The following is a 16619-nucleotide window of genomic DNA, read 5'->3' on the forward strand; positions in this document are numbered from 1 at the left end:
CAGAACGTCTTGCAGCTGCTGTGGGAAAGGCTGGCCATGGCCTAGCTGCTGAAGCTGTGGGTCTCCGGGGCTGATACAGAGTCATCCACCTGGGGGGAGGAGGGGGCATGTCATTTGACCTCCTTAGACCCCTCCCTGTGTCTGCACTAAATGTCCCTGCTCAGAGACAGGTCCCTGGGCAGCTCTATCGGTGGTGCTGTTCGGAGCATGGCTCCACGGGCAAGTGACGATACAGAGCCGGGGTGAGCAGTAAAACAGAGCCATGCGTTTCAGGCTGCTCCCAGGGAAGCTGATTTCAGACAACACCCACTGACCCTGGGGAACTCCCTGCCACCAGACCGCATCGGGCCAGGGCTCAGCAAGCAACATGCCTCTCTCTGGGTAACAGGGATGTCCAGGGTCCCACAAAAGGGGCAGTGCCCCCCTTCCCCCTCCCCGTGGAGGCGATAAGAAGGCTCTGGCTGTGGGGGTTTGGGCTTCTCAAATTCCCAGAGCCCTGGGCACAGGGGCACAGTTCAGGGCCTTGTATCCTCCCTCTCCTGTGGCACAGATGTGATGGCACTGGCTCTGCCTGTGTAACCACAGCTCTGCCCCGTGGGGCCCAGTGCTTCCCTGCTGGGCAGCGGATACCAATGCCCTGGTGTGTGGTGTTCATGTGGGGAGGGTCCCACAGGCTGAGGGCTCCCTGGCTGGCTGCATCCCAGCAGGGTGGGCTGCCCCTTGGACCCCATCACCCGCCCCAGGGCTGTTGACCCTCATCCCTGTTTACTGGGCTAGATTTACTGTCCCTCCAGGGAACACTGGCTAATCCCCCCGTCCCCGCCTTGAATCAGTGATTAAAGGGAACCCAGCTGCAGAGCCAACACCCCGTGCCGCGCGCCTGCTCTGCTCCAGGCAGATCGACTCTCCTGCCAGCCCCGGCCCAAACCACTTCTGTTTATCACTGAGACACGTCACTATCTGCAGGCTCAAGGGGTCACAGCGAGAGAGCAGCCAAGGGACCTGGGGCTGCGGTGGGGAGCTGCCACAGCAGGTGCTGGGGGTCGGAAATGAGGGGCATCGTCAGGGAACTTGAGGGGGAGCCCAGGGCTGGGATAGCAGGGGCTGTGGGTTGGGATTGAGGGGCACTGGCAGAGCTGCCTGAGGGGAAGCCCAGGGCTAGCAGGGGCCAAGGGGCTGCAGGTTGGGATTGAGGGGCACTGTGGGGGTCAGCCCACATCTCCCCCTTCCTCACTCTGTGCTCCCTGGCTGTGCAGCGTCCAGCTGAGTTGTAACTCCCCTGGCCCCCGGCTCTGTGCCAGCCATTTCTAATTCTGCTCCTGAGCGCAAGCCAGCCTCCCTGCTCAGCCCTATGGAGGTCTGGCCCTGGTACTGCCCATAAATCACTGGCCGTGTCCTGGATTTGTCAGCGCCCAGCAGCACAGAGCCATGTATGTCATGGAATCCCACTGCACACGGCTGGCTGAGTCCAGGGGACATAAGAACGGCCATACTGGGTCAGATCAAAATGTCTCTAGCCCAGTATCTTGTCTTCTGACAATGGCCAAAGCAAGGTGCCCCAGAGGGAATGAACAGAACAGGTCATCATCAAGTGATCCATTCCCTGTCACTTATGCCCAGCTTCTGACAAACAGAGGCTAGGGACACTGTCGCTGCCCACCCTGGCTAATAGCTATTGATGGACCTATCCTAGTTCTTTTTGAACCCTGTTATAGTCAGGGGGCTGGGGCTTCTGCCACCCAGTGCGTCCTGCCCACACTGGGGGCCACGGCAGGTGGAGAGCTGCAGGAGCCACGCTCCACAGCCCAGCCATGGTGGGAAAATTGAGGCCCATAAAGGGACGGCTCTGCCTGCCGCTACAGAGTCCATCAGCTGAACAGAACCCAGGAGTCCTGGCTCCCAGCCCCCTGCTCTAACCCACTAAACCGCACTCCCTTCCCAGCACCAGAGACAGAACCCAGGAGTCCTGGCTCCCAGCCCCCTGCTCTAACCCACTAAACCCCACTCCCCTCCCAGCACCAGGGACAGAATCCAGGAGTCCTGGCTCCCAAACCCCTGCTCTAACCCACTAAACCACACTCCCCTCCCAGCACCAGGGACAGAATCCAGAAGTCCTGGCTTCCAGCAGCACTTCTCCCTCCCTGCTCTATTTCCTGGTCCCTTTTGAAGAATGTTTTTTTTTTTTTTTTTTTTTTGCAATATTTTTATGAAAACTATTCACAGAATCACAGATTCCAAGCCAGATGGAACCATTGTGATCATCTAGTCTGACCTCCTGTATAACCCTATGCATGACTCAGTTTCCCCACCCCCCGGTGCATGGCTCCTAACTGGCTGGGAATGGGTTGATTTCTCCTTGTGGATTGGGCTGGCCTAGCTCAAGCTGAATGTCATGGACGTTCCCTGGGTTGGGACCAGACACATTAACAAGATGTGATGAATTTGGAATTTTTTGTAATATTTTTATTAGTCAGCTGTGTGCCTCAGTTTCCCCCATTCTTTGCATGGCTACTCAGTGGGAGGAAACGGTCCAAGTTTGCTCTCAGGACAGGCTAAAAGACACTGGTGTGTATGTGTGTCACCTCCCAGTCTGGGTGCAATGAATTGAGTCATTAAGGAATTGGCTGAAACGGACCCAGATTAGCAAGGGGACCAGAGAGACAATGCCAGCTCCAATGACTCAAGGAATCCATTTTGAAGCACTTGGAGGAGAGGAAGGTGATCAGAAACAGTCAACATGGATTCACCAAGGGCAAGTTATGCCTGACCAACCTGATTGCCTTCTATGATGAGTTAACTGGCTCTGTGGATATTGGGAAAGCGGTGGATGTGATATATCCTGACTTTAGCAAAGCGTTTGATACCGTCTCCCACAGTATTCTTGCCAGCAAGTTAAAAAAGTACAGATTGGATGAATGGACTATAAGGTGGATAGAAAGCTGGCTAGATCGTCGGGCTCAACGGGTAGTGATCAATGGCTCGATGTCTAGTTGGCAGCCGGTATCAAGCGGAGTGCCCCAGGGGTCGGCCCTGGGGCCAGTTTTGTTCAACATCTTCATTAATGATCTGGATGATGGGATGGATTGCACCTTCAGCAAGTTCGCAGATGACACTAAATTGAAGGGAGAGGTAGATAAGCTGAAGGGTAAGGATAGGGTCCAGAGTGATCTAGACAAATTGGAAGATTGGGCCAAAAGAAATCTGATGAGGTTCAACAAGGACAAGTGCAGAGTCCTGTACTTAGGACGGAAGATTCCCATGCACTGCTACAGGCTGGGGACCGACTGGCTAAGCAGCACTTCTGCAGAAAAGGACCTGGGGATTATGGTGGTAATCCCCACGGTTTGATATGAGTCAACAGTGCGCCCTTATTGCCAAGAAGGCTAAAGGCATATTGGGCTGTATTAGTGGGAGCATTGCCAGCAGATCAAGGGAAGTGATTATTACCCTCTATTCGGCACTAGTGAGGCCACATCTGGAGTATTGCGTCCAGTTTTGGGTCCCCCACTACAGAAAGGATGTGGACAAATTGGAGAAAGTCCAGCAGAGGGTAACAAAAATTATTAGGAGACTGGGGCACATGACTTATGAGGAGAGGCTGAGGGAACTGGGCTTATTTAGTCTGCAGAAGAGAGGAGTGAGGGGGGATTTGATAGCAGCCTTCAACTACCTGAAGGTGGGTTCCAAAGAGGATGGAGTGCAGCTGTTCTGAGTGGTGGCAGATGACAGAACAAGGAGCAATGGTCTCAAGTTGCAGTGGGGGAGGTCTAGGTTGGATATTAGGAAACACTATTTCATTAGGAGGGTGGTGAAGCACTGGAATGGGTTACCTAGGAAGGTGGTGGAATCTCCATTCTTAGAGGTTTTTAAGGCCTGGCTTGATAAACCCTTGGCTGGGATGATTTAATTGGTGTTGGTCCCGCTTTGAGCAGGGGGTTGGACTAGATGACCTCCTGAGGTCCCTTCCAACCCTGATATTCTATGATTCTATGAGTCCTGGAATGACACTTGGAGCAGGGAAGCTGGGCACAGACCCCAACTGGAGAACAGAGGACGGGGACTAAGACTAAGTGTAGGATTCTGGGTCTGGAAGAAAGCTTGGGGCTCTCACTTGGGAACGACTGAGGAAGTCAGAGAGACACACAGATCCTGAACACATTCCCTACAGCTCAGCGGGGCCAGAATGGGCTCTGCTTGAACCTCAGCTCTCTGTGTTAAGCTAAGGACTTCCTAGGCTGGATGCCACTCGGTAGCCCTGTAAATCTATGCTGGCTGCATGAATCCCTGCAGTGCGCACAAGGATCTCCCAGGAGTCTGGCTCAGTGGCACTCGCTGGGCAGAGCTCGCAGGGTGAAGCAGGAGGGAGGGAGCCCAGAGGCTCAGGCTATGTCTTCACCGCTGCAGTGTAGCCCCTCACTACAGCAGCAGGGGACTCTGCGCAATCCCTCTCCCCGAGAGGTGGTAGCTAGGTGGATGGACGAATTCTCCTGTGGACCTAGCGCTGTCTGCACTGGGGGTTAGGCCGGCTTACCTGCGCCCCACAGGGGTGTGGATTTCTCATACCCTTGAGCCACGGAGCTGGGTCGACCTTACTTTTGAGTGTAGACCCAGATGGTGAGGCTCTGTGGCTCCCCCTGGGGGTCTAGCTGGCTGAAGTGTCTCCTCCTGGGGATGTTTAGAGCTATGGCGTAGCACTGATCCTGGGGAGCTGTGACACAAGGCCTGGCTGGAATCAGCACACACAGCTGGAGCCAATGCCGGGGAAGCTGGACAGCAACTGGGGGAAGAGGCAGGAGGTGTCGGTGGCTGTTTATAAGGTGCCAGAGAAACCCAGGATGTGAGGAGCTTGGACTTGGACACACAGGGACAGAGACAGAGCCAAGATGGATCCCAAGGAGGCAGAGCCAGGGGACAGGTGAGGAGCCAGAGGGCAAATGCTCCTTCCCATAGTGACTGTCTGCAGAGCAGCTTCCCCAGGCTATGATAATGACTCTCCCACGCTGAGTCCAGGCGACTATTAAATGCGGCTTGTCTTGAATGGGCCGCGCTTCCTCGCTGCACACGCTCCCTGGGGTGTCACTTCCTGTTGGGATTGAGCCTCTAAACGGCTTAGTGCTCAGCAGAAAAACAGGCTGTCAGCCAGGAGCATGTCAAAAGGGCAGGGCAGAGCACAGACCCTGCCAACTCGGGACTTCCAACACAATTTCTGGGGAACTGCACCTTTGATCGCCCTTCCATGGTCTGCTCCAGAAAAGCCCCTCCGGTCTCAGGGCTCTCTCTGGGCAGGGTCCCACGTCCCACTCCCTCCAGAGCAGGGGTTTAGGCTGTACCTGCTTGCCACTCGCCCAGCAACGGCAGTGGTGCCTGGAGAGCAGCCAGCAGAATACAGACGTCTGAGAAACGCCTCCCAGAGAACAGATAGTTCTCCCCGGACTCTGCTGGGAGCAGAACTTCCCACCGCCTGCCCGGGGCTCTGGCAGGGATCCAGCAGTGTAGCTCCCCCCTTGGCCCAAAGGTCAGGTCCGTCTGATGGCCCCGCGCTCGGGCTGAACTCAGCCTTTCACAGCAGACGCCTTTTCTTTGTCTCTAGGCCTCTGGTCCCTGGCTGAGCCAGCCTATACCAGCCACCCTGGGCGGGGGACGTCTCTGGAGCGGTTTCCAGTTGCCGGCAGGGACAGCAGTGACCCCTCTCCCCCACTGCTTCCAGCTCCTCCGGGAGCGGCAGGGTCCCTCCCACATGGAGTCGCCCACAGTGACCTAGAGCACGTTCATACTGCTAACCTCATAAGGCCCCCGCAGATCCCACCTGTGGTTGCAATCTGTGCCCCAGCTGCCCTGCTCCAGCCCGCTAGGCTGCCTGGGTCCATGGCCCCAAGTACTGGCTCCCCAGGGAAGCTGACGGAGCTCCAGCTGGTCCAGGGCAGCTCTGTAGTGGGGGCCCTGCCGCACCATCCTGGTCCCTGCCCCCCTTGCAGCCTGCCCCATGGGAGCAGCCAGCCCAGTGCTGCCCCAGCTGCAGCAATTCCCCAGGGCAGCACCTGTGTGCAGCAGGGGGCAGATGCATCCTCATTACCTCCTGGGCTGCATGGCTCATTAGCGCAGCAGGGCCTAGTTGGGTCACAGTGCGGAGGGACAATCCACCCCCACAGGGAGCAGGGCAGGACGCTCTCCCCTCAGTCACCGCTGGCTTTAGTGCAATGACACATGGGGATATGAGATGAGGCAAAACCAAGGTCCTTTTGATGTGTCATTACAGCTCCCTGAAGGGGCTGAGCCTTGCACCCCACTCCACACCAGCTCCAGCATGGGCCCACTGATCGTAGGGCCTAGCCATGCCCTTGGTGCACTCCTGCCGTGGCTGGACGGCAGCCAGAGGGCTGTTGTGTAACGGGGGGGTGGGGGGAGGGGAGGAGGGGTGTTGCTTCACATGCAACAAATTTAGCTGCGTGGGTGAGATCTCTCATCACCATTCCAGGGATCAGCACGCCGGCCGCTGGCCTGCCAAGCTCCGTATGTGTGTGCATAGCTCTACGTCTGTGTGTGACGCTGGCAGACCAGGTGTCCGCTCGCGCCAAGGCCCCTAGGTCTTGACTGAAAGCCGACAAACCCATCGCTGGAACCAGTCTGGCTCCTCTGTGTGTTAGTGTTGTTAAAATAGGTATTAGAGTTATAAGAATGTGTTTAGTGCTTAGACTTTGTGAAATGCTTGTGAGCTGCCGCATGCATGAATCGCATTTATAACAGCGGTATCCTACGCTATAAGATTATATTTAAGGGTTTGCTCTGTAACTATAAATCTCCAGACAGGAGAGAAGCATTAACCAGTTTGAAATACTAGTTCCCAGCAGGAGGTGTTATCCCCTACCTAACTAGAAGGCCCATCAACACCAGAGGAACTATTGTGGAATATCAGAGGACAAAAGACTTTGTTGTTTGCTCCCCCACCTCGCAAAGAGGAGATGGCAAGCGAATTCCTTCCATCAACTGAATTTGCAGCTCAAAGCAGGAGGGAAGGAATAAAAACCCTTACAAGTCTGCTTGGACTCTGAGAGTATGTGTACAGACGCTCACCGAGTTACGCAAATCCGACATACGCAAGGCATTCCGGAACGGAACACTTGCATAACTCAGGGAGTGTTTGTACACAACAACTACACACTCATGGCTGGCCCGTGCCAGCTGACTTGGCTCTAGGGGTTTAGGCTGCGGGGCTGTTTCATTGCTGTGTAGACTTCTGGGCTCGGACTGGAGTCCGGGTTCTTGGACTCTGTGAGGTGAGAAGGTCCCAGAGCTCAGGCTCCCGCCTGAGCCAGGAAGTCTACACAGCAATGAAACAGCCCCACAGTCCAAGTCTGCTGGCATGGGCCAGCCCCAGATGCCTAACTGCTGTGTAGACATTGCTTGAAGGGCAAGGGTCACTAAGCACAAGTAAAAGATCCCCAGTGCTTAGCATGGGTTAGCCCTGAAGGACACACAGAGCTTGCTTGTCATAGAAGCTTCTATTACTTTTTGAAACTTAAGACTGAAACTCATTTGTGCACCTGCTTGAACCTTGTAAATAACTCTGATTTCCTTTTCCTATAAAATATATCTTTAGTTTATAACAGGACTGGCTACAAGCATTGTTTTTGGTGTGAGATATAAGGTGCAATTGATCTGGGGTACATGGGCGCCAGGTTTGTGTAATTTTTGGTGGTGCCCAGAACGGGTGCAAGCAGAGCCGTCCCGTCCATAGGACAGACCGGGGCAACCGCCCCAGGCCCCGTGCTTTGGGGGGCCCCACGCTTCAGGGGGATGTGGGGTCCAGAGCAGCCTGGGGAGTTAGCGGGAGGCCTGGCACCGGCAGCAGCGAGTGACTTGGTCCCAGCCCGCTCTGCCCCGCCCCGCCGGCTCCCGGAGTTGCTCGGGGGCAGAAGGCAGAAAGAGGTGGGATGAGGGTTTGGGGGAAGGGGTGGAATGGGGGCGGGGAGGAGGCAGAGCAGGGGTGAGAAGAGGCGGGGCAGGGGCTTGGGGAAAGGGGTGGAGTGGAGGCAGAGAGGGGCGGAGCAGGGGTGAGTTGGGCTGGGGCCAGGTTGCTCGCTGCTGCTATCGCCAGGCCCCCCACTAATCCCACAGGCCGCCCAGGACCCTGCGTCCTCCTGAAGTGCGGGGCCCCCAAAGCACAGGGCCCAGGGTGGTTGCCCCAGTCCATCCTCTGATTAAATATAAGCCCAAACATTGGTGGAGCCAGGCCCATGTTCCTGAATATTGGTGGAGCAGGGTCACCATGGGCTCATATAACTCGCTGCCTATGCTGGGGTAAGCGACTGGTCCTTTGGGAGTAACCTGAATATTGCTGTGATCTTTGGGCCCATCAATCACAGAGCCCATCTATCACAGAGGTAAAATCATCTGGGCGGCAAGACAGCTTCAAGAACCCAAGGGGACTGTCTGTGACTCCACGGTCAGGCTATATAGTGCTTGAGGAGTTCCCACTGGATACTTGGCTTGTGAAATGTAAGCATAGAACTCACAGCCAGTTTGGGGCGTGTGCCCTGGTTCTTAACAGTCTGCCCTGAGATTGATACTCATGTGCCTGAGCCACTGCAGGACACCTTGCCAGTGTATATGTGACAGTAGCGTGCGAGTGTAGAGCTGTGTGTGTGCACAAAGCTCTCTGTGTGTGCGCACAGCTGTGTGTGTGTGTGTGTACACAGCTGTGTGTACATGTGCATAGCTGTGTGTGAATGTGCATAGCTGAGCTCTGTGATTATGTGTGAGTAGCTGTGTGTGTGTGTATAGAGTTGTGTGTAGCTGACTGGGGGGCTGTGTGTAAGTGTGCATAGCTCCGTGTGTGTAGAACTGTGTGTGCACACAGCTGGCTGTGGAGGGGTTGGGGGGTGTGTGTGTGGGTCTGTGTGTGTATGTGGCTCAGTGTACGGGGGGCTTTGGTATGCGTGCATTACTGCATCCCATTGCCCCCTGCGGGTTGGAGGGGGAACTGCTTGCTGTGTGCCCTATCCCCTGCCCAGCTGGTACTGGGGCTCTGTCATCGAGGGACAGGGGGTGCAAGATCTGTCCCCTGCGCACTGGAGCGTTGGGGAGGTTGACAGGCTGTGGTTCCTCAGGAGAACCCCCACCATTGCCGGTGGGGATCGCAGCAGCATATGGGCTGAGGTGCCTGTCCAACCGAACTAGGATCCCTGGTGCCACACGTGTGATGAAGGTCCCAAGGCAGACAGTGGGGAGCCCCTAGGCGTGGAGGAGCTGGGGGGACAGGCCTTGGTGAGCTGACACGTGTGTGGACGAGGAGCTGGAGCAGCAAGAGGGCAATGCAAGGCCTGAGGGAGGGGAGGGGCCAGTTCAATCCTGGGAGTCTATGGCTCACTTGGTCATGTGGGTCACGACTGGTTCAAGACGGTCACACCCTGCGGGGGCAGTACCCCAACTGCCTAGCGCCTGATGTGGGCAGCGGTATGTCATCTAAGGGACAGGACCCTTGGGGAGGGGCTGGGAGCCAGGACTCCTGGGTTCTCTCCAGGTGAAGCACAGACTGGTGTACGAGCCGCAGTCTATCCGGGCCCTGCCGCCCTCGGGGGCTGGGCGAACTGCACCTGGAGCCCAGGCAGTAGCGACGTGACCCAACGTCGGGCCCGGACACCCCGTCCCCAGCTGCAGGGCCCTTGGCACCGCCGCCATCACTGCCCGCCTCGGGGAGTCTCCCACCCGCCTGCTGGGGGCTCGGCCCGCGGGGGCAGCAGGCTCCAGCGGGGACGGGCCCGGGCTGCCCGAGGGGCGACTCTGCTGAGCCTCCCGCGCCGGGGGACGGAGCTGCCCGGCGCCCACAGACGGCGGCTGGTGGGACCCACCCGCCTGGCCCAAGGGGGGCAGGAACTGAAGCGCCTCAGGGCCGAGCCAGCGGGGTCACCGCAGGGTCAGGGGTCACCACATGGGGTCATTGGGGGGCGAGTCCGATGATGCTCCGCCTGGCCCCCGCGCAGCCCCTCGCTGGCTGTCACCCTGGCGACCTACACCCTGACGTCATCCCTCTGTGGGTGCGGGGAAACCTTACCTCACCGCATGATGACGTCACCATGGGGCGATGACGTCACTCCACCGCGAGGCGGGGCTTCTCTCCATCCCGGCCTCGGATTAGCCCCGCCCCCAACTGCCCTCACCCAACATGGCCGCCCGCCTCGTTCGGGCCGCCTAACGGACTCCGTCTACCAGCCTGCCCCGCGCGGAGGCAGCCGGCCAATGGGCGCGGGCGGAGGGGGCAGGGCCCGCGCGCGGCCCGGTGGTTAGTGTGCGCGCGGTAAAGGTTGGGTGTCTCGCGCCGGCGGCCGTTGGGAGGCAGGAGCGGCCCCGCCCCCTCGCTCCCCCCGCCAGGCGGCTGGCCCCCCCCGCTGGGAAGGGGCCCGGGCACGAGGCAGCGAGGCGGGCGAACAGCCCCTCCCCTCCGCAGGTGAGATTGCAGGGGCCTAGAGGGAGGGGTGGCGGCGGGCGCTGTGTTTAAAGGGGCGGGGCCGCTCTTAAAGGGGCAGGCACGCGACGCCGATTTTGTGTCTGCTGGCCTGAGTCAAGGGGCGGGGCGAAGGGCTCTTAAAGATGCAGGGCCGGCCCGGAGCTGGCTGGGGCCCAGGGGCGGCATGGTGGTTAAAGGGGCAGGCGGGGCGGCCGTTAAAGGGGAGGTGCTATAGGCCCTGCCCCCAAGGGGCAGCGCTCCCCTTATTTACTGCCCTCCAGACAGTGGGGGGAGGGTGTCTGCCAGAGAAATGTAATGGGGGCTGTTCCCAGGGGGGCTGTATTCATGTGGGGAGCAGGCAGTACCCGGGGGGGGCTGTGTAACGCGGGGGGGCTGTACCCAAGGGAGCTGTGTAACGTGGGGGGGCTATACTCATGTGGGGAGCAGGCAGTACCCAGGGGGGCTGTGTAACGGGGGGGGGGCTATACTCATGGGGGGGGGAGGGTTGCTGGGGGGGGGGTGGGGCGGGGGGGGGTAATCATGGGGGGGGGGGGGCGTGTAACAGAGGGGGGGGGGGCAAATAGTTCTTCACACAAGCTCCCCGCATGTTGTTGCAGCAAGCGGGGCCAATGGGACCCTGTGCTGGAATAGCTGGAGCATTGCAGGTGGAAGCAGAGAGGTTATTTTCTTTCTTTATATGGCACTAGTGGAACCACTGCTGTGATCCTAGGTCTAGTCCTGGTGCCCGCAATTGAAGAAGGATGTTGATGAGCTGGAGAGGGGTCAGAGAAGAGCCATGAGACTGATTAAAGGGCTAGAAAAGCCGTCTCAGAGTGATAGACTCAAGGAGCTCAATCTATTTACCTTAACAAGAGAAGGTTAAATGGTAACCTGATTACAGTCTATAAGTACCTGGGAACCGAATATTTAATAATGGGCTCTCAGTCTAGCAGTGAAAGGTAGAACATGAGCCAATGAATGGAAGTTGAAGCTGCACAAATTCAGACTGGAAATATGGTGTAAATTTATAACAATGAAATTAATTAACCCTTAGAACAATTTACCAAGGGTTGTGATGCATTCTCCATTGCTGACAACTTTTAAATCCAGATTTGATATTTCTCTAAAAGCTTTGCTCTAGGTATTATTTTGGGACAGGTCTCTGGCCTGTGCTATGCAGGAAGTCAGACTAGATGATCACAATGGTCTTTTTGGGCCTTTGAATCTCATTAACAGCATGACAGAGCAGCGAGCATGAGTCAGGGCAGGACGTGTCAGGCCCAGTGACAGGGACGAGTGGGGATATGGTTCGGCTTTGTGACATCTAGCAAGTTTCCAGCCAAAATCCTGTTTGGATCTCAGAAATCACTGCTGGATTTGTTAACAGCCACCACGTGCCAGACCAGACGCAGCCGCATTTCAAGGCTGTGCTCCCAGGGAGCTAGGCTGTCACCAACGCAGCAGCAGGACACATCCTGGCTGGTACTCCCAAAGTGGGGTCAGCATCCACTCAGGTAACAGCAGGCTATACTCAGTTGCGTGGTAAGCAGGTGGGAGCCAGAGCAGTGGGTGCAGGATTGATTCCTTTACTAACCCTGCTTTGAAAGAATGCTGCAGAGAGTCCCAGCAACCAAGGGGTTAATGTGAACCATGAGGTTCATAATTAGAAGACAAATCCCCCTTTTGTATTCCAGAATAAAGCCGGAGTCACCTCCTGACTGCTGGGGGATCAGGATTCTGATCTCAGTTCCCCCAAGACTGATCTGGAGTTACTGTGCCATCGCGTTGGCTGGCTCTGGGTGACACTGGGTTCTAGGTGGCTACAGGCTCTGGGTAGCTGCATATTCTGGCCTGGCCGGTAGTGGGCTCTGGGTAGGTGTGGGCTCTGGCTGACAGTGGGCTGTGGGTAACTGCGGGCTCTGACCGGTTGTTGGTGTTCTGCTGACCTGCCCCCTCTTTCCCTGCAGGCTTGGGTGAGATGGTGGGAGCCCAGCAGCTGGAGATGGCGGAGATGCAGCCAGCACCAATGCCGCAGCCAGGCACCAGCGACCACCAGTATGAGTGTCTGGAGTGTGGCAAGGTGTTCAAGTGGTCATCACGGCTGATTCACCACCAGCGCACGCACACGGGTGAGCGCCCCTACAAGTGCTCCGAGTGCCCCAAGGCCTTCAAGGGTTCGTCAGCACTGCTTTACCACCAGCGCAGCCACACAGGCGAGCGCCCCTACAAGTGTGCTGACTGCGGAAAGGCCTTCAAACGCTCGTCGCTGCTGCAGATCCACCAGAGCGTGCATACGGGCCTGCGCGCCTTCAAGTGTGCTCTGTGCGGCATGGCCTTCAAGTGGTCATCACACTACCAGTACCATGTGCGCCAGCACACAGGCGAGCGCCCCTACAAATGCACGTTGTGTGAGAAGGCCTTCAAGAACTCATCCAGCCTGCGACGCCACCGCAACATCCACACGGGTGAGCGCCCCTATGTCTGCGCCGCCTGTGGGAAGGCCTTCACCCAGTCCACCAACCTGCGGCAGCACCAGCGCATCCACACAGGCGAGCGACCCTACCAGTGCACCGAGTGCCCCAAGACCTTCACCCACTCCTCCAATCTGCTGTTGCACCAGCGCACCCACACCGGGGGCCGGGCCCACAAGTGCCAGGCCTGCGGCAAGGCCTTCATCTCGGACGCCTACCTGCAGAAACACCTGCAGACACACGCGGCCAAGCCACTGGCACCCTACGGCGAGGCGGAGCTGGCCTGCACGCCGGCCGAGCTCTTCCTGGCTCCGGCCGAGCCAGTCGAGACGGTGGAGATGCTGTGGAAGTGTGGGGAATGCGAGCTGACCTTCCCCAGCGAGGAGCTGCTGCTGGGCCACCAACAGAGCCACCTGACCCCTGCTGCGCCTGCTGAGCTGCCCATCCCGCCACTCTACTCCTGTGCTACCTGTGGCAAGGCCTTCAAGAATGGCTCGGGCCTGGCACGCCACCAGCACAGCCACGTGGGCGAGCGCCCCTACAAGTGCTCCATCTGCGAGAAGACATTTGTGCAGCTCTCCAGTCTGCTGGGGCACCAGCGCAGCCACCCGGCTGAGCAGCAGCTCATCCAGGCTGAGGCCGAGGTCACCTGTCCCCAGACCGCAGCTGAGCCGGTCCCGCCCCCCGTGCCTCCAGAGGTGGCTGAGCGCCCCTACAAGTGCACCGAGTGCGGCAAGGCCTTCAAAGGCTCATCGGGGCTGCGCTACCACCTGCGTGACCATACCGGCGAGCGCCCCTATAAGTGCTCGGAGTGTGGCAAGGCCTTCAAGCGCTCCTCACTGCTGTCCATCCACCAGCGTGTGCACACCGGCCTGCGCGCCTTCAAGTGTGCCGAGTGTGGCCTCACCTTCAAGTGGTCGTCGCATTACCAGTACCACTTGCGCCTGCACACAGGCGAGCGCCCCTATGGCTGTGCCGACTGCGGCAAGGCTTTCAAGAACACCTCGTGCCTGCGGCGGCACCGCCAGCTGCACACAGGTGAGCGCCCCTTTGCCTGCCTGGTGTGCGGCAAGGCCTTCACCCAGACCTCCAATCTGCGGCAGCACCAGCGCACCCACACAGGCGAGCGCCCTTACAGCTGCCAGGAGTGTGGCAAGAGCTTCACCCACTCCTCTAACTTGCAGCTCCACCAGCGCACGCACTCCAGTGAGCGCCCCTTCAAGTGCTCCATCTGTGCCAAGGGCTTCGTCATGGCCTCCTACCTGCAGCGCCACCTGCGCACCCATGCCACCGAGGCCAAGGGGGAGGGCCCAGCCCCAGGCCTTCCTGCCCCACCTGCCACCCAGGAGGTGCACATTGTGCCCAACCTGCAGGCCACCCTCAACCTGGAGGTGGGCACCGCCCCCAGTGCCCCCAACTCGCAGACCTTCCTGCTGGTGCAGACGGCTCAGGGGCTGCAGCTCATCCCCAGTGTCCAGCAGAGCCCCCAGAAGCTGCTGCTTCTGCCCAGCCCGCAGCTGGTGCCCACGCAGCAGAAAGTGCCCATCCTCCAGAACACCCCCAATTTCACACTGGTGCCCAGCAGCTCTGTGGCCGCAAGCAACCCTGCCCCGCGCCAGCAGAGCAAGGGTAGGAAGCCGGCAGCACCTGGCAACCCCCAGAACATTATCCTGGTGCCGGGAGGTGGGCCGGCATTGCCCAGTGTGCAGATCCAGGCGCTGCCAGGCACACAGCGGGCACCGGTCCTCCCGGCTGGGCAGAACATCATCGTGCTGCAGAACGTGGCTGAGCAGCCCCCTGCAGAGGTGTCTGGTGTCCAGATCCAGGCTCAGCCTCAGGAGGTGGCCAGCATCCAGCTGCAGGCCCTGCCACCCCCCCCCTGCTGAGGCATCCAGCATGCAGGCTCTGCCTCAGCCCCCGGAACTGGGCAGCATGCAGCTGCAAACCCTGGCACCGCCTCCCCCAACAGGGGGTGAGGAGCAGCCCCTGCCTTGCTCCTCAGCACTTCCGGGCACAGTGGGTTCCGGGCCAGAGGTGTCAGGCATGCAGGAGAGCCAGGACCTGCTGGTGGTGCAGAGCGGGCCAGGGGAGGAGCTGCTGGGGTCGGGTGGCGAGGTAGGTGTGCACCTGGAGACACTTCAGACAGAGGAGGGGGTGCAGAGCGTGCTGGTGCTGCGTGGCGCTGACGGTGAGCAGACCCGACTCTGCGTGCAGGAGGTGGAGAACCTGCAGGAACTGCCCGCAGACAGTGGGGTGGGGGGCCTGGCACCATCCTCAGGGCAGAAGCTCTTCATCATTCGCAGCGCGCCCGGTGAGCAAACCCTGCAAGTGCTGGAGAATGTGGGCTCTGGCAGTGGCATGGTGCGGGGGGTGGCACCTGGTGGGCAGCCCTCCACCACCAGCACCCAGATGGTACAGTTGCTGCCAAGCCCAGTGCCACCCCCACAGGAACTGTCCTCCATCCAGATCGTGCAAACGGTGCCCAGCGTGCAGCTGGTTCACACCTTCTGAGCCGCTGGCCACAGACGCCAGCCGGAGGGTGTGCAGCTTGGGTTGGCATCACAGAATCTGCCAGAGCTCTTACTCCCAGTGGGCGTCCCCCACCCCCATTGTCCTGCCCATGCAGCCTGGAGACAGCGGGATGCCCCCACATGACGACCATCATGGGCAGCAAGCTGTGGGTCTCGTGCAGGCAGCCTAACTCTGCTTCACCCTCGCTGTCCTGGCTGTAGCCTCGTGGGGTGCAGGGCTGGTGACTGTGCCGCAGTCAAAGCCACACTGGCATCAGCTGTGCTGGGACAGGATTGCCCAGCAGCGCTGTGATCTAGGAAGGGCAGGGCCTGGCACAAAAGGAGCCCTTTGCCCACCCCTTGGCAGGCTCAGCGTAGTGAGCTGAGCAGGGCCCTCATCCATTGCCATTTCCTGACACTCCCCCATGTCAGGCCTAAGGACAGTGACAGATACTCCTGTCTGCTAGTTAAAGCACAGGCCTGGGAGCCAGGATTCCTGGGTTCCGTCCCTGGCTCTGGGAGGGGAGTGGGGTCTAGTGGTTTAAGTGTATGTGGGAAGGGCAGGAGGGGGAATGGTTTGGGAACTAGGACTCCTGGTTTCTCTTGGGGGCTGGGTGACCCTGAGCAAGTCCCTCCCTGGCTGTGGCGTTTTCACTGCTGGGGGTTGGGGCCAGCACTCAGGGTTGGGAGGCCGAGTGCATGAATAAAAGTCGGGACTCTGCAATCACCAGGTGAGGGGAGCAGCTGGCACTTGCCACTCCACGGGGTGAGGGGTTCCCATGGCTCTGGCAGACAGAAGACTGGCATGAGAGCAACTACCACCTCCTGTACCCCTGTCCTGGCAACCAGGTAATACCTGCTTCGTGAAGCCCTGGCCGCCTCTGTAGGCAGAGCACCCCCAGTCTCTTCCAGAGCCCACTGTGTATGATGGTGCCTGGCGCTGTCCCAGGGGGTGTGGCTCCTTCAGTCTAGAAGGCAAATAAATGACTGCTTCAAAAGCGCCTCTGTTTGGTTTGTTCAGTGCTTGGGGACGCAGCCTCACCTCCACCAGTATGTGCTCAGACACAGAGATGGGTCCCTGTGCTGGAGCAGCTGGGAGAGAGGGGCCCAGGGACCGGCCGGGCCTGAGGAGTGTTCATCAGATAATTCTTGTGCTGGGGGCTGCGGGGCTTTGCCACAGCAACGCAGCAATCA

At 58.9% G+C, this 16619-nt stretch overlaps 2 protein-coding genes across 2 annotated transcripts; both read left to right on the top strand.

The window, feature by feature from the left end:
- The first annotated feature begins 10128 nt into the window (after nt 1-10128).
- Nucleotides 10129-14827, top strand: ZNF628 (zinc finger protein 628). The gene is made up of 2 exons (XM_034792548.1): nt 10129-10444; nt 12412-14827. Exon 2 carries the CDS (start codon nt 12423-12425, stop codon nt 14799-14801), a length of 2379 nt encoding a protein of 792 aa, XP_034648439.1. The 5' UTR covers nt 10129-10444; nt 12412-12422; the 3' UTR covers nt 14802-14827.
- LOC117888806 (zinc finger protein 628-like) lies at nt 14804-16426 on the top strand. Its single transcript, XM_034792552.1, has one exon. It carries the CDS (start codon nt 14812-14814, stop codon nt 15424-15426), a length of 615 nt encoding a protein of 204 aa, XP_034648443.1. The 5' UTR covers nt 14804-14811; the 3' UTR covers nt 15427-16426.
- The last annotated feature ends 193 nt before the right edge of the window (nt 16427-16619 follow it).

Source organism: Trachemys scripta, chromosome 16 (genome assembly GCF_013100865.1).
Source record: "Trachemys scripta elegans isolate TJP31775 chromosome 16, CAS_Tse_1.0, whole genome shotgun sequence".
Lineage (NCBI taxonomy): Eukaryota > Metazoa > Chordata > Testudines > Emydidae > Trachemys > Trachemys scripta.

Coding starts and splice junctions, on each gene's coding strand:
- LOC117888806 (XM_034792552.1), top strand. CDS start 14,812: ATGCAGGCTCTGCCTCAGCCCCCGGAACTGGGCAGCATGCAGCTGCAA.
- ZNF628 (XM_034792548.1), top strand. CDS start 12,423: ATGGTGGGAGCCCAGCAGCTGGAGATGGCGGAGATGCAGCCAGCACCA.